At 42.3% G+C, this 21,690-nt stretch overlaps 2 protein-coding genes across 14 annotated transcripts in view; one reads left to right on the top strand and one right to left on the bottom strand.

Moving 5' to 3' along the window:
* The window catches only part of LOC118392438 (myotubularin-related protein 5-like), a 67,641-nt gene extending 65,088 nt beyond the window's left edge, over positions 1-2,553 (top strand). For all 11 annotated transcript variants that reach the window (XM_052460314.1, XM_052460315.1, XM_052460318.1 and 8 more), the window contains one exon: positions 68-2,553. In XM_052460314.1, the coding sequence (XP_052316274.1) occupies positions 68-166 (99 nt within the window). In that variant the 3' untranslated portion in view covers positions 167-2,553. The remainder of the gene's footprint in view (positions 1-67) is intronic.
* On the bottom strand, positions 2,194-17,339 carry LOC118392436 (serine/threonine-protein phosphatase 6 regulatory subunit 2). 3 transcript variants are annotated; one of them, XM_052460327.1, is made up of 24 exons: positions 16,921-17,335; positions 13,320-13,485; positions 12,491-12,745; positions 10,427-10,460; positions 10,274-10,384; positions 10,051-10,188; positions 9,848-9,913; positions 9,501-9,727; positions 9,098-9,224; positions 8,668-8,820; positions 8,252-8,491; positions 7,629-7,693; positions 7,383-7,498; positions 7,186-7,271; positions 6,972-7,052; positions 6,798-6,895; positions 6,616-6,673; positions 6,381-6,511; positions 6,099-6,271; positions 5,841-5,985; positions 5,597-5,679; positions 5,283-5,442; positions 4,823-4,945; positions 2,194-4,551 (listed from the first exon to the last, which is right to left on the bottom strand). In XM_052460327.1, exons 3-24 carry the CDS (start codon positions 12,715-12,717, stop codon positions 4,500-4,502), a joined length of 2,694 nt encoding a protein of 897 aa, XP_052316287.1. In that variant the 5' UTR covers positions 12,718-12,745; positions 13,320-13,485; positions 16,921-17,335; the 3' UTR covers positions 2,194-4,499. The 3 variants fall into 3 exon arrangements, with proteins under 3 accessions (XP_052316287.1, XP_052316286.1, XP_052316285.1); XM_052460326.1 differs by having other exon boundaries at positions 6,126-6,271; positions 10,274-10,460; positions 16,921-17,339; XM_052460325.1 differs by having other exon boundaries at positions 10,274-10,460.
* Positions 17,340-21,690: the final 4,351 nt, after the last annotated feature.

Consider the following 21,690-nt stretch of genomic DNA (forward strand, 5'->3'; position numbering starts at 1 on the left):
TGTAAATCTACAAGTTAACTTAAGAATGGTCACAGTCTTAATCTCTCTCGTTCTCTTTCTACGGCAGCTCAAGACGACCAAAAGAGTGTATAACTTCTGTGCGCAGGACAGCCCCAACGCACAGCTGTGGATGGACAGTGTTCAGAGCTGCCTCTCTGATGCCTAGAGAGATGCACGGCTCACCATAACAGGAACCAATGAGCAGTGCTGAGGCACCTGATGGACATCTCTGCTGGCCAATCACAGGAGTTCCTCTCCAAAAGGAGGAATTGAGACAGATGGGGGAGGGTCCTTTCCACAGTTGAACGCCGTTCAGTGTCGAACTGATGTCACGTTTCAGTGTTGTTATAAAAATGAAAATTAAGTAAAGTCCCTGAATAACCACTCGCTTTTGTCTCACCGTGTTGCTGGCTGCAGCCTGTCACCTTGGTAGTACAACCACTATTTGCGCTGGATGTCTATGCAAAATGGATCTAAAAGAAACAAAGCATGATGTAGTTTGTTGTGTGAGCTTGAAGATGGACAGTTTCTCAACAGACTAATCTAACTGGTGCCTCCAGCATGCATATGTAGCCAGACCCACCCATCCCAACACTCCAGGGAGGAAGTACATTATCCAGCCATGCAGAGGATCCTGCCTGTAGTCAATGAAAACTGGAAGTGAATTGGAGTGTTTCCTTTAACAAAAGAACAGAATCGTCCCCAACTAATACAGGACTGTCGTCATGGTCACCTGCTAGCTGACGTTGAAGCCTCCCCTGTCACTGCCTGATGTAGCTGAGTCTTACCCGTGAGGAGTTGGACACTCACAGATCCCCTCTTTAAGATGTCTGTTATTACCTAGACACACCGCCAAGGGAGCCCTCTCAACGGTTTATGAAGGATTTCTATTTTTGGGTCACTCAAAATTGCGAGATATCAGTCCTCCTAGTTATCACCCCCAGATAAGTTGATGGTGATATGCTGTTATTAGTACTCGTGATCAAACCAGGAGAATGGCAGTCGGGAGATTCTAAATGTGCCGGTTAGGGAGTCTGTCTGTCTGCAGAACAATATTAGTGTTTACACAAGAAGCTAAAGTTCTTCCTCTATTTATCAAAAACAAATAACCACTATTACAGTTCAGAATGTTAAGGAATGCTGAAGGAACATGTTTTTGTGAAGATTAATTTATGCACAAAATGATAAAACAAAGTTCAAAGGTGATGGGAGGAGATTATGGGATGACTAGTCTGTTTACATGACACAGGGCTGAGACTGGATCTGACTAACATGACACGACCCCCCTCCCCCTCTGTTTCTACGGTCAGGTTTAATGTTGGACAACTGGTATCAGTTATACAAGTGCCAGTGGATTTTAACATGTGACAAGTATTAGACAGTTGGATTGGAATATGCTCTAAACAAGTAAAAACAACCAATTTGTTAATGTAATACAGTTCTTGACCAGAGGGGGGGCGTTAGTGGTCAAGGCACTTAGACTAATACATTCACATTTCCAACAATAATTACAGCCAATTAATAGCATTGAAAGTCTCAAAAGCATGTGTCTGAGCATAAGATATCACTCGGTGCACCTTACTCAGCCTTTGTGTGGTGGTCTGTGAGTCACAGCTTGGCTTCTGAACAACTGCATTTACATGAACAGTAATACTTCAGCGAGTCCCGACTTTCTCGCCGCTGCTCTTCTGTCTAAAACCAGTGTTTTTAGCTAGAGGCTGGTACATTCTATTCTTAATCATGTACATAGGAGTCAATGTCTGTTAGCCTTGTAGAGAGAATGTTTAGCTGGAATTTGTGAGATTGCAATTAAGTCACTTGTTAGTTTTTTTACGCTACAGAGCAGAATCGGTTAGCCCTCATTTTGAGCCCCCAAGTTACGAAAACGGACACATACTCCTCGTTTAACACACACATTGCTGTGTAAAATATGGTTATACCTCTGTTTTGTTGAACATAAAATTTGAATTGTAGATTTGTGTCTAATAACTCCTTTTGTATATACTACTCAGATTTGTATGTAACGTTTATGGTAGTAATTTATTTAACTTTCTCTGTCTCCTTGGTAAGAAAAGTTCCTCAATTACCACTTTTTAAAATTAGGAATCCAATGTGCCATTTGTTTTTCTGTGTTAACGTGACTAATGCTACTACTTTTTGGAAAATGTGTTGTGGAAGTAAATCCTAAATGTCTTCTTTTTACATTGTCCTTCCCAATATCAATCCCTAAGCAAAGTGGAAATGGTGTGTTTGTATGAGCAAGAACTAGCCTCCCTAGTTAAGGTGGATTTTCTGGAATGGAGTTATGGAATCTCATTTAGCTGCACAGGTGGTGTTTTTAAAATGTCACACACACTTAAAACCCAGCTCACCCAATTTACTGGTCTACTCATCTCTCCTGATTTGGGTAGATTGTATCCACAACGTTAATCCGTACAATATAACCTTATTTATTTAGTTTTTTTCTCTCTAAATAGGAATTTCCTTCTGAGCTGGGTCTGTCAATCATGTAATATATTTTTTAGAATTAAAACACTGTGGGTTTAAACATCACTGTTTTGGTGTAGGTTTGTCCTTTTTTCTCTCGTCCAAGATTAAGGATCAGTTAACTTGCTTTGGGTGTTAATATCTCTGATCAGTTATGAAGCTCTCAATTTTAGCACTACATGAGTGCACCAGCCAGGTAAAACCAACCTCATTCCCTGGTTATGAGAGCACCAGTCTGAAGAATAGAGGGTTATGATCAATCCTGTATCTATGCATGTGCGGATGGTTGTGTCCAGAGGGGCCCCACCCTGTTGGGAGTAGTTAGTGGTATGGGCAGGGATCACCATTCTGAACTCTTTATATAGCCTTCCTAAAGCCACTGTTAGACTTGGCAGGAGAAACGTATCAGACTCGCCAAGTTAGAACATGCACTTTTTGAAGAACATGCTGTCAGGTCAAGGACAAGTAAGAATCTACTCATTTCACCGTTCAACCCTAAACTTAACCAAGGCAAGAACTGTCGGCTACATACTATTAATGACAGCATCAGCTTTCCTCAAACTATGACAACCTGTTAATACAAAGCATAATCATTTGTTCTACACTCACTTTATATTTAAATTGAAAGTTGGTATTTTGATTCACCTCCATTCTGGCCACAGTCCCAAAAGGAGGGTGTGGGGGAACTAAAATGCATCCTCTGCCTGAAGGAAACCATACATGATTGGATGGGTGAAAGCACTATAGTTGTCATCCAGCAAAATATCAAAGGGAAGGATGCATTTCTTTGCTATTCATGTGGTCAACCACACATTGTCAAATGAGCAAGTACTGCAGTGGTTCTTAACCTTTTTCGGTTGCTGTACCACCTGAATTTTGCTCTGCCCAGAGTACCCTCCCATGTGAATTTTACCAGTAGACCTATGGTGTCATGAGTCAAGTATACCCTGGTTGGGAACCACGGTATACCCTGGTTGGGAACCACTGCACTAGAGGTATTTGGCAGAACCCAACGTTGACCCTCTCAAAAAGACAGCACCTTCCCTGTAAGTGTTTAGGAATAACAGAACATTAACACAGTGCTCAAGATTGCTTGTAAAATTTACTTTAAAATGTAGATATTTGAATATAGGTAGATCATGTTTGGTTGATTTAAGGGGGATAGCAAAGTCTAATACAATCAGGTCTCAGCTCACTAGCTAGGTCAACGGAGAACCGGTTATACATGCAGTAACAAATCAAAACCTTGTTCAGTTTATATCCAAATTAATTGGCCCATAACTATACCGAATGAGTCTTCCTTCTGACAACACTAAAAGTTGATTTAAATAAAATGGCTAATTTTCATTATTGCACATGAGCAGAAGACTAATACTATAGAACTGTTTCTTGACCCACCCTTTTCCTTGGACACTTTAAAACATTCAGAACTAGTGAGGTACAAGAATAGATGTTTTTCCATGACAAAAAAAACAGGTTTGGTTTAAAACCTTGATCTGAGAGAGACAAAATGGCAGAACACTTAACATTGTCCTATAATGTACAGTAAAAATGGCTGCATAAGTGCCTTTTTTAGCTCAAGGAAAACATGTTCAGAAAGGTATTTATTGTTGAGGCATCATTTCGTTAAGTTGACCTGTGCTATCCACTCCTTACTACTCAGGTCCAACCATTTGAAAAGAGTACGAGAACAAATCCTTCAGAAAAACTTTATACTCCTCTCAGATTTCGGTTGTTTAAAAGAGATCACTGCTACAATAAAACCACACGTATTTATGTGCAACATTAGAAAAGGCTTTGAAGACAATTTCCTCTACACTGTTCTGCCCGTTTGCTTTTACATGTCTCCTCTCCCCATTATTGGTGTTGATTGGCAGTGTCCAGGTCCAATAACATGGCAGCGTGATTCATTAAAACACTGTAGGTTGCAGTGAGGTTATTTGGGAGGGGGTGGTCTCCCTGGAAATGGCACAGTCTATCACACCAGTCTGGGGTATAGGACTGTCTGCCCCTCAGACAGGCCCGTTGACTGCTGGCATCTCTGGGCACTCTGATGGATCCTCTCTGGAGGGGGGAAGAATGTGTAGAGAAGATGGGAGACAAAGTAAGAGGGTAACATAATCCTACATTGCAGACCACCTCTCCTTCTCTGGCAGGGTTGAGTTCACAGTAAATACTTCTACAGGCGCGCAATGCTATTGTTCAACATCCAGACATGTCTTGGCTCTTGCTTGGAAAAGGAAACCAGGTTGCTAGAATATTATTTTGCCCTAAACTGCCTGGGATCTCTACGTGCAAGCATGCATTATTTGTACACACATGAGCTGGCACCTACTTGTTGTCTGTCTGAGAGGTGGGGGCCGAGGCTGGCAGTGTGTCTGCTGCAAACTGTGCCTTTGGGGGGGACTTGAGAGTGTCTGTGAGGGACAGCTTTTCCAGAGGGATGGGGTTCGCCTCACTAGCAGAGGAAAGGTTAGGTTGCTTGTTAGTCTTCAAGTGTTGTTCAACTGTATTTTGGTAGCTACACCACTCCAACTCTTTTACATTTTTATTTTTATAAATGCTAGTGATTCTTCCTCTCCAGTAAAGTACATTCATAGTTCATGGGAAGCTCCCTGGATTTCCAAACTCTGAATCCAGTAATTTCATTTCAAGTCCAGTGTATAATTACTTCAATGTGGTAGTTATGTTTCAAATATAGATGTTTATTTACATGGGTACTAAGGCTTGAGTGGACTTCAACAGAAAATGTTTTAGCATTTACTGTGCATGAGTTTAACTCTTGTTAAACAAACCTTTTGACTTCAGCATTCTTGGTGGTTTCTGTGGCGGTGGCGGCAGTCTTGTCATCGTCCTCACTGTCGGAGCCCCCGGAGGAGCTGCTATCTGAAGCTACGAGGGGAGCCTTCCTACCCTCACCCACCGGCCACTCACCACCGGCAGAGGGGCTCGCACCTGGACACACAATCACTTTACTTTAACGCACAAGCCAAAGTGATAATGAAAGCCTTGTAACATGTTTTGTTCTCAATGCAATAGTGAATGTCTCCACAAGGGGGAGCTAGGTCAAATGTCAGGTGGCTGAAACCTCCCATCATCCCACACTCACCACTCTTGTCCGGACCCAGTTTGACTTGTTTGTCTGCGTCACTGCTGCCTACGGGAGAGCTACATCTGGGGCCAACCTCTGGGCTGCAGGGAGAGGAGGTAAGCTTCAGGTACAGAGAACTGACAACACACCACTAGTTATGTCACACAATGAAGTAAACATTTTATGTTGGTGATTTAAAAAGGGTTTACTAAAAATAATATCAAATGTATATAAAACTGTATGGAGAGTGTTTGGTTCTCACCTGCTGAAAGGTTGGAACTCTGTGAAGTTGGCCCAACCTGCCTCCTGTTTGTCTCCTCCACTCCCCCCTGGGGAATCCCAGCCTGCAGGACCTGGAGAGGACGAGTTACCCCCAGCTTCCCCGAAACTCGCTGTCCAGCTTGGACCTTCACATGATAACATGGTAAGAGGAAAAAGTCTACAATAATGTTTTTTGACAAGTGGAGACCATTAATGACTGTCTAATTGGTTGAGTAAAAATGGTTAATAAACAGTTTACAAGTAGCTGATTGATTGCCAGGTGTACTGGGAGTGTTGTCCTTGCTCTCCTCCAGGCTGCCTGGAGCTGAGGCGCTCTGTCTGGAGTCGTCTTCCTCGTCAGAACCCGACCCGCGGTCCCGCTCCCGACCCCCGTTCTCCAGACTGCTCTCTGAGGTGTGGGACACCCCAAATCTGAAACACACACGGGAGAGAAAGAGAAGAGCGGTTTGATGAGAAATCGATGGAGCTGCACATTGACATAACACCCCCTACTTTGTTTTTGCATCTTGAATTGACCAACCTTGTTCTGGATTTGACTTGTGTTGCATAGTTAATCTCCTTCTCCTCCCAAATGTCGTCCTCCTCCTCTTCAGCATCGTCAAACTGACGTATCCTCTCTTTACAGCAGGCCTCAAAGGCAGTAGCGTTGGCCTGTATTCACACACATGGAGAGGGAAACGCATGTAAACATTTAACTTTCACTACACACACACAATGAAGCTGGTAGACATTTACATAACAATACAACAACTTACACTATTATCATCAGCATCTAGATTGAAGTTTATTTCTGCAATCCGGTCAAATGTGGCACTTAGGAAAGGAAGGAAACAAAATAGCAGCTGTTAGCCCCCAGAGGTCTTTGTCATAGCAGTCTGTTTCAAAGCTGATTTCTGGTTATTGGAGAAGGAATAGTGGAACGGATGAGTAAACGCACTTGATGTTTTCATCATGCTCACTGAACTCCTCATCGTTGAACCCAAACTGATCCACAAAGTTGGCAGTCATCTGCTGGATCTGATAGTCTGAGAAAGCCTGGGGGGGGGGACATGAATTTAGTCCTTTCAAAATAATTATATTTCCTCATGGGTAGACAAATTTGGCTTCCTACCTGTTGGAGTGACAGATCGTTGGGGAAGGGACTCTCCATATCATCATCTTCACTGGAGGAGTGCAGGTTATGGGTGCTCACCTGGGACACACAGGACAGACAGAGAATTAGTGAGGAAATGACAATGTGTAGAAGGGAATGCTTGCGTGATTGAGCAAGGGGAAAAGCATCTTTGTGTGTGGCGAGACAGAGATGGTGACTGAATGGTTGATACCAGTTCCACTGTGTTTCTCCTGTTGGTCTCTCTCAGAGTCTCATCCACAAAGCTCTCCCAGCGTCCTCTGCAGTCCTCTGGCAACTCTACAATATCACAGGCCAGTTCTAAGCACTCACCCAGGCACAGTAACATTCTTTGCTATTCTTTTCTGAATACAGAAGTGTTAATCTGGCAGCTCATCAAAACACACATACCTTTGATGAGGTCACTGATCTGGGACTGGACTGGTCCTTTCTCTAGGTTCTGTACCACCATGTTGGCCATCCTGGTCAGGTGACCCATGTTACCTCTCCTAGCGCCACCCTCCGCCCTGAGAAAAAAAAAAAACACTGGTTAATGACCTCTAACAGACACTACTATCATGTTAGATACCACTATTGTAGTGAAACAATACTGGACAATAGCAAAAGCTGTTCCCCAGATTTGAGCACCTGACTTACTGTATTTGATCGTTCTCCTCCCAGGCATCCAGGATCCTCTGTACCAACCGACACTTCTGGAAGAGCTGAGGAAGACAATGTTTAACACTCTCGGACCAATAAGCTCCGAGATGGCTTTTACCCCCTAAATAGTCTTAAAGGTACCCAAACTATCTGCACTGACTCTACACACACTCACTAGACCCCTCAAACTCAACGCTGGATCTCGAAGCCAGTTCCACTGTGTTGTTTCATTGTTCCCCTCTAATCAGGGACTGATTTAGACCTGGGACACCAGGTGGGTGCAATGAATAATCCGGTAGAACAGAAAACCAGCAGGCTCTAGACTCTGTAGGGTAAGAGTTGAATACCCCTGCACTACACTATATATACACACTTCATTGACAAAACCCACACTCCATTTGCTACCGTTACTCTGTTCATATATCCTTATGGCTAGTCACTTTATCCTGCCTTTATGTACAGACAGTCTACCTTGAACCTCTGCACATTGATTTTATTTATTTTATGCTACTATTTTTTTGTTATAAACTCTGCATAGTAAAGAAGGGCTCATAAGCAAATAAATGTTTTACACCCGGCTATTACTGCACATAGACAGACAGAGCTGCCAAGCCACCTACATGTGCCACCAGGGTGTTGTGAAGGGTGGTCTCCTCCACCGAGTCACTGGCCTTGGCTGGCTCCCCAGCTTCAACTCCTGCCTCCCCCTGGTTCTCTGGGCCTGCTGGGGGCTTCTCCTCGTGGTTCTGGAGGCCAGGGATGGGCCGCTCCTCTGGGACAGAGTGGTTCAAGATGGATGCCACACACAGCTCCACTTGGAAGTGCAAGAAGTTATTCCACGAGTACTTGAAGAACAGGTCCTGTAGAGAGCAAAGAGCGAGAGAACCGTGGTGACCGATGGTAGGTAACTGAGTGACAGAACAAGAATGTGAACAATAGAAAGGAGAGGTAAAGAAAAGTGCCAGAGTGTGAACAAATGAATGAATGCGAAAGAGAGATAATGACAAGTTGATGAGTCCCGGCAGTGCAGACACACCAGTAGCTGGTCCATGGTGGTGAGCTTGCAGAGCTCCTGACAGACACTGGGGGCGCTGGTCTGCAGCAAGGCGGCCACCAGCCGGGCCACGTGAAGGCGGGCGTTCCCCAGCGGCTCCTCCAGAAGGCCAACGGTCGTCAGTATTGCACTTTTCTACACACACCATGTTCAATTCGATTACTAAACAGTCATTGTATACAGGAAGAACTGTTGAACAAGTTGATTCAATTGTGTGTTAATGGTTGGTAAACCCCCCGAACAGTTTGTATAAAATTATGGTTGGAATTTTCTGCAGTCTGTTGGCCTCCAACATAATCAAATAATAACATTTTTTAAAATAGTATTTGTATGTTTCATGACAGTCTCTCGTACCCACTGACCACTGTAAATTGATCAGCCACAGGCATACGGCCTTACTGTATATCCTTACCTTGGGGGGATTCAGGAGAAGCTGCTGGAAGTCCTTTAGATGGGGCTCAATGGCATGTAGAATACTGCTGTTGACAGTGTAAGACCTTTCATATCCCTGAGAATAGAGATCCATCAGCCCCTCCAACCTGACGGAGAGAGAACGAGGGTGTTCACATGCTAAAATAGCTGGAGAGATGGTCCCCGTCTAGAAACAACCTTTAGCCACCGCCTTAAGCATTTGTGGTGATAAATCCAGACAGCCTATCAGAAGGCAAGGTGGATTTATTACCATACTGCTTAAATCTATCATGTCCTTTTAAGATCTCCACAAGTGGCTAGAGGTTGTTTCTGGACAAGGCAATGGAAAGAGATATGAGGGAGGGAGAGTACATATGAGGAGAGAGAACAGTTGTTCCACTCACCCGGACCTCCTGGTCTCCAGTAAGGTAAGTAGCACTTGAGTTCCGTTAACAATGGAGGCCTCACTCCTCTCCCCCTCAAACATGGTCTTCAGGAGCCTCGCTACGCTCTCCTGCGACTCTAGAACAGCCAATAAGGGGTCGGTTTCAACATTCTCCTGCATCTGATTGGCCTGGTCTCGACTAAGGCGGATGATGTCACAAAGCGTCTGAGACGCATTTGATTGTCTCTGGAAAAAAATAAAGATTCATGCAAATCAGGATTCATACTTCTGACCAGATAGTTAATATCAACTGCCATGCCTTGTCCAGGAGAATACTGCAATATCAGACTACTGTCTATAACTCACTTCCTCATCTTTGCCTGTATGGATGAGCTCTGTGAGTCTCTGAATCAGCTTCTCTTCGCTCAGCCACTGAGATCAGGAAAGAAAAAGTAGGACAGGGAATGAATGCGAGAAATACAAGACGCCCAAGTCAATAAGAAATTATATTTATAATTGAACACAACATTTATGAGAACAGGAATGGCTGGCAGACAGTGGCAGCTTACATTAAGGACCTCTTGTCTCAAGGGGGCAGGCTCCACACAGCTGATGAGGCGAAGCAGCAGGTCCATCATGGCGGAAGCGTCAATGTGTTTCAGCACCAGGCCGATGAAGCCATCCTTTTTCCTCAGGAAGGAGATTACCTGAAGCAAAAGAGACGTTTGGTGAGCTCCAGGTAGGTCCTTACACTTTATCCACCTTTTATAACTTCTTGGGCATCGAGGTTACCTGTTCTGTTTTCCTAGCGATGAGGTTGCCGATGGTCTTGCTGAAGAAGCTGGCTAGTAGCGGGTTGAGGGGCGGATCCTGCTCCAGGAAGTGGTAGAGAGTCTCCAGGAGTGACGTGTCCCCGCCCAACTTGTCGTTGATAAGGGACACGTCTGACGTCAAAAGCTCACAGGCGATGTTAGGGAACCTGTGGGAGGGAGGTGTACAGTGTATTAATTATTGAAATATTACTTTTATGATGTTTGGAAATATTCTGACAATGCTCATTGTCAATTCTGAATTCATGTTTATTGGACTGAGTATGCTGAAGACCACATTGTGTATGCTATGTTAACAGACCCAATCAAGACCAGGGCCCAGTTTCCCAAAAGTATCTTAAGACTAAGTTCTTCGTTAGAACCATAGCATCCTATCCTAACTCAGCCTTAAGATGCTTTTGGGAAACAGGGCCTATTTGGTGTTCTTTGTGTCTTGTAAGCTACTTTTGAGGGTGAGATGTTGTCCACAAGAGGGCATGCATACAATTAGGAATTAGAATGTAATAGGATCTCTGGGCATGTTTCAAACCCAACGCCACCTGTTGTACTCTTCTGTTATATTAAAGGAGCAACCTAAAAACATGAACTAATTGAGAGGCATCTATCATGGCACTGGGAGTTCTGTTCCCAGTTCATGACGTTGAGTTCAAAAGTGTTTCTACTGTCAATTATCAGTCTTCAACCTTAAAAAAAGCCTTCAAAAATATATCTTGGCTCCCACTAAATTCAGGATTCAATCCAATTACGAGTTATAGGCATTGTGGCTTTTAAAGGCTATGTTCCTATTTTTGCAGAGATCCCTTTCACGGTAACCTTTTATCTATTTAGTCAGTTAAAAACAAATTCTTATTTACAATGACAGCCTACCCCAGCCAAACCCGGATGCTGGGCCAATTATGCACCACCAATCACGGCCGGATGTGAAACAGCCTGGACTCAATCCAGGGACTGTAGTGACACCTCTTGCACGGAGATGCAATAATGTAATATGTCTGCTCAATCGAAATTGCCTTTAAAAAGCCACAATTCCTATTATATAGGGATTGAATCCCAACTTTTATATTTAACATTTTCAAAGAAACGTCCCATTCCGGAGGAGACAGTGGGTGAGATAACAACCTGGCCTCACGTCTAAATGTGTGGGTTCAAATCTAGCAGGCGGTATTATTGTTTAAACAATTCTTAACATCAAATATTCAAAGAGAACTGTATTTTTTGGGGAGTACGAGGTAAGACCATTGGGTAAAATGTTTGAATCTAGCTGGTTGTGCTTGTTTGTTCTACTCAACCGCAACTGTATAGTGAAGTAGTCAGTGGCTCTGGCGTAAGAACCTTTCTTCAAACTGATGGTCGTGGGTTCAAAACTAACTAGTTGTTTGTTGGTGCTTTCACAATTCTCAATGTCAATCATATGCAGAAGCACGTATGAACTGTGAAGGTGTTGTGGCTCTAGGATAAGAACCCATACTGATGGCTATGGGTTAAAATCTAACTGGTTGTGCTTTCTCAATGTCAAACATATGCGTTTTCAGTGTGAAGGAGTTATGGCTCTGGGGTAAGAACCTTTCCTCTGGTGGTTTTATTCATGTTCTTGGGGAGTGGCTGCCACAAAAAATGGTTGGAGGGCAGTGGTGTTGGGAGTGATGAGCAGATGGGATAAACCCCCCGGGGTTACAAGGCTTAGACTAGACCCCACAGACAAGGTCTTTCGCTCTAGACAGGGATCTCTTCGTTTGTTTGACATTGAGAATCACAGGAAAACAAAGAACGTAATAGTGTATGCATGCTGGTCTTAGGTTGGCACTTATCCACTGAGCATAGAACCCAGGCCATGTCAGAGCATGTTACGGAGAAGCCCCTTTCATTTTGTACAACTGGTCTTTAGAGGAAAGGTCAGTCCATGATGGCTTAAGCATAGGGTGTATTTGAATATTTATTTAATGAAAACTATTCTTTGTTAAGCACAGATTATCTTACAATAATGAAATAGTAATTCCTCATTTTGTCTGTCATAGTTGAAGTGTACCTATGATGAAAATTACAGGCCTCCTCTTTTTAAGTGGGAGAACTTGCAAAATTGGTGGCTGACTAAATACTTTTTTGCCCCACTGTACATGGGTTGAATGTGGCCTCTCAATACACATCCCCTCTTTCCCCTGGGGTGACCCTTTTCTCTCACTTAAAGCGGCTCTTCTCCTCTAAGTCAGTAGGGGGCTCTGTGGTGATGAGGTTGACCAGCTCTGTCATGCAGTGGTCCTGGGAGAGGAAGAGCAGCAGCCGGCGGTTCTGTGCCTTGCACTCCTGCAGGACATCATCCTCCTCCATGAGCTCCCGCAAAGTCACGTCCTCCCGGTCCAGCAGCTGGTCGATGTGGGACGTGGTGTGCAGGTCAAACTTCCAGAACATGGTGGCTGCTTGGACAGGGGGCACAGCCCTAGGAGAAGGAAGGAGAGTCAGAGAGAGAGGGACGCAATATTGGCATGGTGCCCTTGTAGTAGACTAAGCAGAGAAATCCTTTAAATATTGGTTTTATTTTTTATTTATTTTTTTATTGGACGTTTAGTTTTTCTGCACATTTCTGGTGGTTATGTAGCCCTCTACAAGATCACCACCATCTCCCTGACTACAGTCCTCTGAGCAAGCCATGAACTGTCCCTCTCCATCTTTAAAGGATGCATGCACTCTATTGTTTGAACTAGCCAACTAACTCATGACGATGACTTATTGGTTGACCTAGCCAACTATAGCTAGGCTACTCATGATATTGCTTGTTTGTTTTATGAAGCGCTTTGAGATGAAAATAAATCAAATTAATGAGGAAGAGATTAAAAGAGCTGAGGTTCATGTGTGGTAGGGAAGGTAACAGGGGAAATACAAAGAAACAGATGAAAACAATGAAGCAGGAACATCTAAAAACATAAAAACCCGGTCACTGACTCGGTCCACACATGAACAACAAACTCATTACAGATATCATTTGAGATGTAACATCCAGTAATTGTGCTTACCAGCAGATTAAATGTGGGTATCTTTAATCAGACCTCCCTCAAAGGCAGGCATTTGTGTTTGTGCAGACAGCAGAGAGCGTGGTAAGGCCTGTCATTTATCAACATGGGTCTCCTCTTAGAACACAGGCATCCTTAGTACACAACACACTGAAAGGCTCACCATAACCTGAGAGAGACAAGGGGATTATAATTAAATTCACATAGGACCTTGCATCTGATCGCAAAGTCATCTATTATTAGTCAGCAGCAGTATTATATGCATCTTGTGTTTAAAGATGACTGTGTTGCATCAGATTTATTCGACATTACAACGAGGATTATGAACAGAGCTATTCGAGAAAGACTTTTGTCTGGCTGTCATTAGTTATAGGGTCATGACCTAGCCTTCTAGTTAATAGACTGCTAGTGAGAAAGCTGTAGTGGGGTTTGACTTTTGAAATCTTAGCCTAGAGTAGCCAAACCCTAAGTCAACCTGCTTCTATAGAACTCTTCGCTTTCAGTTTTATGAATGAGACAATGAACTGATGTGCCAACAGCCTGTCCTGACTTGCCTTGTGGCTTATAAAAAAAAAAGAGAAGGCCTAGACTAACATATCAACTCAACTTAGCCTAACAACGGTGAAATGTGCAACGCTTAGTGTTGTGTCGTCAAGAACACAAACAACAAAAGAACTCCAGCTAAATTACTTGAAGATAGTGAATGGTATTTTGGCCAACAATGGACAGGCTCACACAGAAAAATGGGCATGCCATCAACTAAGATGCCGGCTGGAAAATCTTAAACAAAATTCCAGATACATGCTTCGGGTCTTGTTAGGCCTATGCAAATGCTTTATGAAATGAGACAATCATTTTTAAATTGATTATAGGCTTGCATAGGCTATCAATTACAGTCAAATTCATGAGTATTTTGTCTTAAGTCTAATGTATGAACACTGGGCTGACTACCAGGGGTTGCTGCCTAGCTACTACAATAAATATTATTACCTGTATGCTTTAAAATATATGCAGAAGTAAAAGCATCTAATGCACACTTATCCTTTCCTGGACCCTCACTCATACATCACTAATGTGAAAAGGTTGTGGTTAGCTCTAGCTACTTCACTGTTCTTGACGTCAGCATCTCACACTAAACAACCTAGCTATAAGCTATAGCCTAGGCAACCACAACTACAGACAGGAAATGAGAATAGTTTAGAATAATCTGTTGTCTATGGTTGCTATGATAAACACACCAACTAGCCTATCAAGGCCATTATTCAAGCATGTTAGAAGGGACAAAGTCAAACTAACTTGCTTAGTCAACAAAAGACGAATGTGCTGGCCTGTGCAATACAACACTGACTGGCCGCCCACACAACACAATAATGGGTCTGAAAAAGGAAATCAAAGTGTTTCCTACTTTTTCCTCTTATTTGGACAATCCTGCATGTGCGGGAGAGTCCACCTGGCATACATTTATACAGAGCACACTAGTGCAACTATAACCCCTAGAGTGCTCCCCCGTGAACGCTACACAGGAAAAAGCTAAAACTTGACTTCTCATCTAAAATAGAAGTCACCAGGGGCATCTTCAACAAAACAGTCCACAGGCTAATAGAGTAAATGATGAAAAGAACAATGGTTGAAGCGCAATCAACTGGATGCTATGACCTAACAGTAGCCTGTCATTAAGCAAAGCAAGTGGCTTATGGGGCAGCGTAGTAACGCAGCGTTCATTCACATGCTCGTCGGAACTTCCTATTTCCTAGTTGTGATGTCGGATATACGGCTGTTTCATGCATGTGCTTTTTGATCGGAACAATTCGTCAACCAACAAGATTTTAGTTATCTTGATAAGCTGGCTAACATTGCTAATAATAATAGTTTGCTAGCTTGCTTAAAATTGAGAATGTGGTCAATCTAGCTACATCATCCATATTTATAAGGTTGTAGATGTCAATAAAGTCACAACAATTTCTCCAGTTTCCCACTTGTAATTCAGATTTGGAGGGTCATTTAATAAGTGAAACTTCCCCAGTCGGAACTAGGAATTTCTGATAGCACGTGAACGTGGCATAGACAGAGCAATCACAAATCTTAGACGGCTTCCTTTCCTTGGCTCTTCACCTTAATGACCACTAATTAGATAGGCAAAAGCAAGATGGTGGAAACTAATTAAGTCTACTACGATCAGTGGTTATGAAAGAGAGTTGATAGGGAAAGGAGGCTATCTAAGATAATTGGGACAAGGCTCTCCCATTTCCTAATTAGGTGCTTATCGGTCTCAAGTTGGCTGCACTGCTAGGCACCTGCAGTTGTGCTTCTCCATGAGTTGCTAACAAAAGTAGCCCCATTTAAGACGCTCGTTTTTGTTGCCACCTTATACCTAGGATTCAAGATGTGGTTGGTTTTGGATAACTGCTTTTACAAACATGACCATTTTGTTGTCTGTAAGCCTACGAAGAACCTCAGACTGTTCTCCCCACTTCCATTATTTAGATGCGGACAGTATACTTACCCTGCCCCCACTCTCCAATGGACATGTATACATTGCTACAGTTGTCAAATTGTATATTATTATTATTTGTAGGATTGTCTCAGGTAAACATGCGAATAAAACAATAATAGAAAATTTATTATATACATCAACCCCCCAAAATTATACTTTTACGTGTTGATAATTTCTCTGAAAATACATTTGCAAGATGGTTTAGGGTTACTATCCCTCCTTGTCTGACAATGCAGGGACAAGTGCTCTGTAGAGCTGTAAAATTATATGGTGGTGGCCTTGGAAAGAAATGCACATCAACTGCTGAGTGTTGGAAGCTCACATTTCTGTTTACTTCAAGTCACTACAGTAGTACTTGCTGGCTACTTCTATTCACTACTTGAAGACTTGACATCTGATTATTTATAAGGTAACGCTGCCAGTGCCAAACCCTTGCCCTGCAGTTGGAAACGGGGTTGAGTTTGTTTGTTCAATGGATAGAAATTCCAAGACCGTCGATTTGTTTCTAGACAACTATAATTTTACAACGGTGTGGAATTTTCCGCAACAAGTATATCTTCACAAATGCAGGAAGTAACGTGTTTGGTAGTTAACATTTTTTGCAACCGAAACATTATCTTGAACGAACTTCACTTCTCTTTTTGCTCTTGCTAACGTCGAATGTCTGAACAGCAGCTAACGTCAGCTAGTATTAACGTTAGCTAGCTCGGACATAGCTACCTAATTCAGTTAGCAAAAAGTAGATTGGCTAAACCAGAGGGATTCGACACAGTTAAAGGCGTAGAGAATCCTGAGTCGCTAGCTATCCAAGTAGCTAGCTAACTTAACGTTACCATACAATTTAGCTAGCGTTAGCACAAGGAGTTGAGCAAATTATCATCAACTTTGTCGCTAGTTAGTTACAGGGTTAGTTGTCGGCGTTAGTTTCTCTCGGAGTCCGATAACTAGCATCTAACGTTAACATTAACAACTTTAGCTGGCTAAATTGGCAAAAGCTAGCTAACCCTCTTTAGCTAACTAGGTACTGATAGCTTAACCAGGTATTTTAAGTCACCAAGCACAAATAACTCACCAGCTTTAGCTAGCCAACGTTGGTCCTGAGAAACTTACCGTTTTGTTCAAAGTTCGCAATCCACTCGTCTGTATGGCTAATGTTGCGCTACCTACCTTCGTTAGCTAATAGCTAACGTTAGTTAGCGAACTAGCCAAACGTGATTTGTTTTGATGGGTCAGTCTGACGAGGAGTATGAGCAAAGTATCTGTCAACCTGATAACACGGATATTTGTCTCGTGACGTGGCAACGGACAGGCCTCACATTTGTACCTTGTATATTCAATATTATTACGCGTAATATATATTCATATATTCTACAGTACATAAATTCATAAGCTAGCCTCTTCCCAGCTCAAGCATGCAAAGCAGGAAAAACTCGGTCATATTTTCGAATCAAAATGGCGAATATTATCGCGGAGGCGCGCAGGCGAGTGCGCATTGACTTCTTCTGTGGCCGGGGTGTCAAACAAATTTTGCCCGGCGGCCACATTCGGTCTCCAACTAGGTCCGGAGGGCCGCACTGAAAATTGGTAATGTTCCTGTGCCTCACCATCTACATTTGCAAAATGTAGTTCTCTATCCATCGTTTTTGGAACACCCTGTCTACCTTTAATTTCCGTCATTATTAGGGAGCTGGACACATTCAATAAACTGTATAAAAAGGCCATTATCATTTTCTACACAGTTTCGAGTTGGTTTTAGTCATTTTAAAGTATACTGATCAAAAATATAAACGCAACTATTTCAACGATTTTATTGAGTTACAATTCATAAGGAAATCAGTCAATTTAAATAAATTCATTAGGCCCTAATCTATGGATTTCACATCTGGGAATACAGATATGCACCTGTTGGTCACAGATAACTTTCTTTTTTTAAAGTTAGGGGCGTGGATCAGAAAAGTTAGTATCTGGTGTGACCACCATTTGCCTCATGCAGCGCAACACATTTCCTTCGCATAAAGTTGATCAGGCAGTTGATTGTGGCTTGTGGAATGTTGTCCCACAATTTTCTTCAATGGCTGCGCAAAATTGCTGGATATAGACGGGAACTGGAACATGCTGTGCCTGTGGTACATGTCAATCCAGAGCATCCCAAACATGCTCAATGGGTGACATGTCTGGTGAGGATGCAGGCCATGGGACATTTTCAGCTTATGTACAAATCCTTGCAACATTTATTTTTATTTTTTATCCTTTATTTAACTAAGCAAGTCAGTTAAGAACAAATTCTTATTTTTCAATGACAGCCCAGGAACAGTGGGTTAACTGCCTTATTCAGGGGCAGAACAACATATTTTTACCTTGTCAGCTCAGGGATTTGTTCTTGCAACCTTTCGGTTACTAGTCCAACCACTATGCTACCTGCCGCCCAGTGCATTATCATGCTTATGCCTGCCCATACCATAACCCCACCGCCACCATGGGGAACTCTGTTCACAATGTTGACATTAGCAAACCGCTCGCCCACACGACGCAATGCCAAATTCTCTAAAACTACGTTGGAGGTGGCTTATGGTAGATACATGAAATTCTCTGGCAACAGCTCTGGTGGACATTCCTGCAGTCAGCATATTGCATGCTTACTCAAAACTTGAGACCATCTGTGGCATTGTGTTGTATGACAAAACTTATTCTGTGACAAAAGCTTCTTAATATGCCACACCTGTCAGGTGGATGGATTATCTTGGCAAAGGAGAAATGCTCACTAACCGGAATGTAAACACATTTTGGGACTAACAATTTACATGTTGCGTTTATATTTCTGTTCAGTGTATATTGAGTAATTTTAAAGTATTTACTCCCTAACAGTCTAGCTTGAATTTCTGTGATTATTAGCAAGCTGGACACAGTCGTGAAACTATGTGAAAAGGTCCATTATCATTATCTCATTTACTCAAACCACTCGCTTTTAAACCACAAACTTTAAGGTGTATGCTGCCACCTACTGTGCTGGAGTGTGTGGTCAATCACGGTTTACATTAGATCCACCTACCTAACTGTACTATTAAGAACAATTAAAAGAGCCCTACTAACTTCTAACAGACCCTTCCAAATTCGTCCAACCTCAATGACAAACCATACATGCCAACCAAATGTAATGACGAGTTCAATGTACAATGTCCTAGACACAACTGAGCAAACACCACCTCTTCCTTCATTATCTGACCTTTGAATCTTGGTCCGTCTACCATTTTTGGCACAAGGACTTCAGAGAGAGAGACAAGGAATAAACTATAAAACTTTGCATTTGTTCCCTGTCAAAACTGTCGATTAATCAAACAATATAATTTCAATTATTACATTATGATTGGGATAAACAGTATATTTAAAAAATATATATATTCACCAGGTCCTGGCTGCATGCATGAGGAATTTTATGTCTGTCTACTAAAGTTTTCAATACATTGGGACCAGGTTGGGGCTTAAGTGGATTGTTGACAAAAAGCTGCATATTAATGTAAATAAATCACAAATATACAGTATATGACATTTCCTGTCTGCAACATTACTGTCTAGGATAGTGGACCTAATGGTCTTGGCCTGCTCCTCTGATAAGGCCCTTTCCCACTAGATTGGACTAGAGGTCTTCGATAATTCCATCAAAAGATAATCAAGTGATTTACCACTAATTACCTTGATTGGACGCTCAGCCATTCGGGAGACCAAAAAATGATATATACAGTATCTGGTTAGATGATGGTGCATTTTCCTTTTTCCCCATATCCTCTTTTTTTGTGAACAAATGTTTTAAAATTCAAAAAGGCACTCACACATCTGAGCAATCTTTTTTGCAGGTGCATGGCAACTGTTGAACAAGATGAATTAAAAAGGAAACCGCACACTGCTCTTGATAGTATCACTGATCTTAAATAAGCTTACGTATCGGCCTCACAGCCTCGTCAGAGCTTTTGTGATTTAATTGTAGCACCCTTATGCAGACCTTTATGTTCACTAATTCTCGAGAGGTTTTACCGACAGAGATAGGCCCACGTGGACAATAAATCATGTAAATAACATGGACAATAAATAATGTAAATAACATGGGTGGTGGAACACGTTTTCCTGTGTGTGGGTGGCAGAAATATTCACACTTCATCATATTGTTGCACTGTGCGCATCCTCTGCATTTATAGCTATCATTTCGAAGAGGGTGCAAAAGAGTTTGGCTGATTTTCTTTTGTGGCTGGCAGTTGGCATGAACCAATTTATCGCGTAAATTGCGACCTCTCCTATACACAATAAGTGGTGGATTTTTAAATTCAGCCGGCAAAACCGGGTCCGATGATAAAATATGCTAGTGTTTCTTGACCACATCTCCCACTTTTCGCGAGTTCAAAGTATATGTGGTTGTGAACATTACGGAATGTTCTTTAGCGGGTCTTTTTTGTAGCAGTTCAACTCTTGTTTTTTCTAATGCCAATTTAAGAGCTTCATCCACATATTGTGGCGAATAGCCTCTTCTTAGAAACCTAATGCGCATCCCCGCTGCTTTTTCTAGATAATCGTCTGTGGAGTGGCACATACCGCGCAGTCTGAAAAACTGGCTTCTTGGAAGTCCTCTTTTTAAGGTCAGGATGGAAGCTGTCCCCCTGTAATATAGTATTTCCACCAGTTTCCTTTCTATACAGTTGTTTTCATTATTAACAAAACGTTCTTCAAAAATACCCACATAAAAATTAGCATAGCTCGGAGCGAATGTGGAGCCCATCCATGTTCCATTCGTTTGGAGGGAGTATTCATCATTAAACCTGAAATAGTTCCAAACATATTCAGCCAGCTCTAGAATGAAGTTTGTTGGTGGATATTCGTTAGTATCTGTCTCCCAAATAGTGTGCTAGTGATGCCAACTCCTCAACCACACGGGGAATGCTGGTATATAGACTCTCGACATCTAATGTGAACAAAAGTGCAATGCACTTTCCGAACTGTGAAAAGCAGCAACACACAACGAAGCGTCTAGCTTCCGGGATGAAATGAAGAAAGGAGGCGCTGCATTGAACCACTGAGTTTTTAAACCCAGAGATGCAACATCAGGTGACTTTCGTGAACGCTTGCTTAGCAGACGAAGCGGACCAGGCCGGGGTATGTGGTTTGAGAAGTCAATAGAAGTGAAACATTCTTCCTTAGTTGTCAATGTTCTTAAAATCTTCATTTGAGCCAATGTCTTTAGTAGCTAAAGATGTTATAACTACAACCTCAACAAAGTAAAAAACTGACACGTTTTAATTTTCGTCAAAAACGACTTAATATTGAAGGATGAGCAGCTAACCGATCGCTGCTGCTGTACATAGTCTATCGGTAAATAGCCCACCCATTTTTACCAACCTCATCCCCATACTGTTTTTATTTATTTTATTTTCTGCTCTTTTGCACACCAATATCTCTACCTGTACATGACCATCTGATCATTTATCACTCCAGTGTTAATCTGCAAAATTGTAATTATTCTCCTACCTCCTCATGCCTTTTGCACACAATGTATATAGACTCTCCTTTTTTCTACTGTATTATTGACTTGTTAATTGTTTACTCCATGTGTAACTCTGTGTTGTCTGTTCACACTGCTATGCTTTATCTTGGCTAGGTCGCAGTTGCAAATGAGAACTTGTTCTCAACTAGCCTACCTGGTTAAATAAAGGTGAAAAAAAAGGAGTGCCTTTGAGTTGGAAGCATGCACATGCGCAGTTTGTTTCTGCACATGAGTTTGGCTGCTTTCCAAACACGTAAAAGACGATGACGTTTTATGATGTCTGACGAGTTTACACTTGCAGGGCGAGGGAGGAAGGAATTAGTTTTAAATGGACCGCCCTTGCCCGGAAATTC

Source organism: Oncorhynchus keta, chromosome 13 (genome assembly GCF_023373465.1).
Source record: "Oncorhynchus keta strain PuntledgeMale-10-30-2019 chromosome 13, Oket_V2, whole genome shotgun sequence".
Classification (NCBI taxonomy): domain Eukaryota; kingdom Metazoa; phylum Chordata; class Actinopteri; order Salmoniformes; family Salmonidae; genus Oncorhynchus; species Oncorhynchus keta.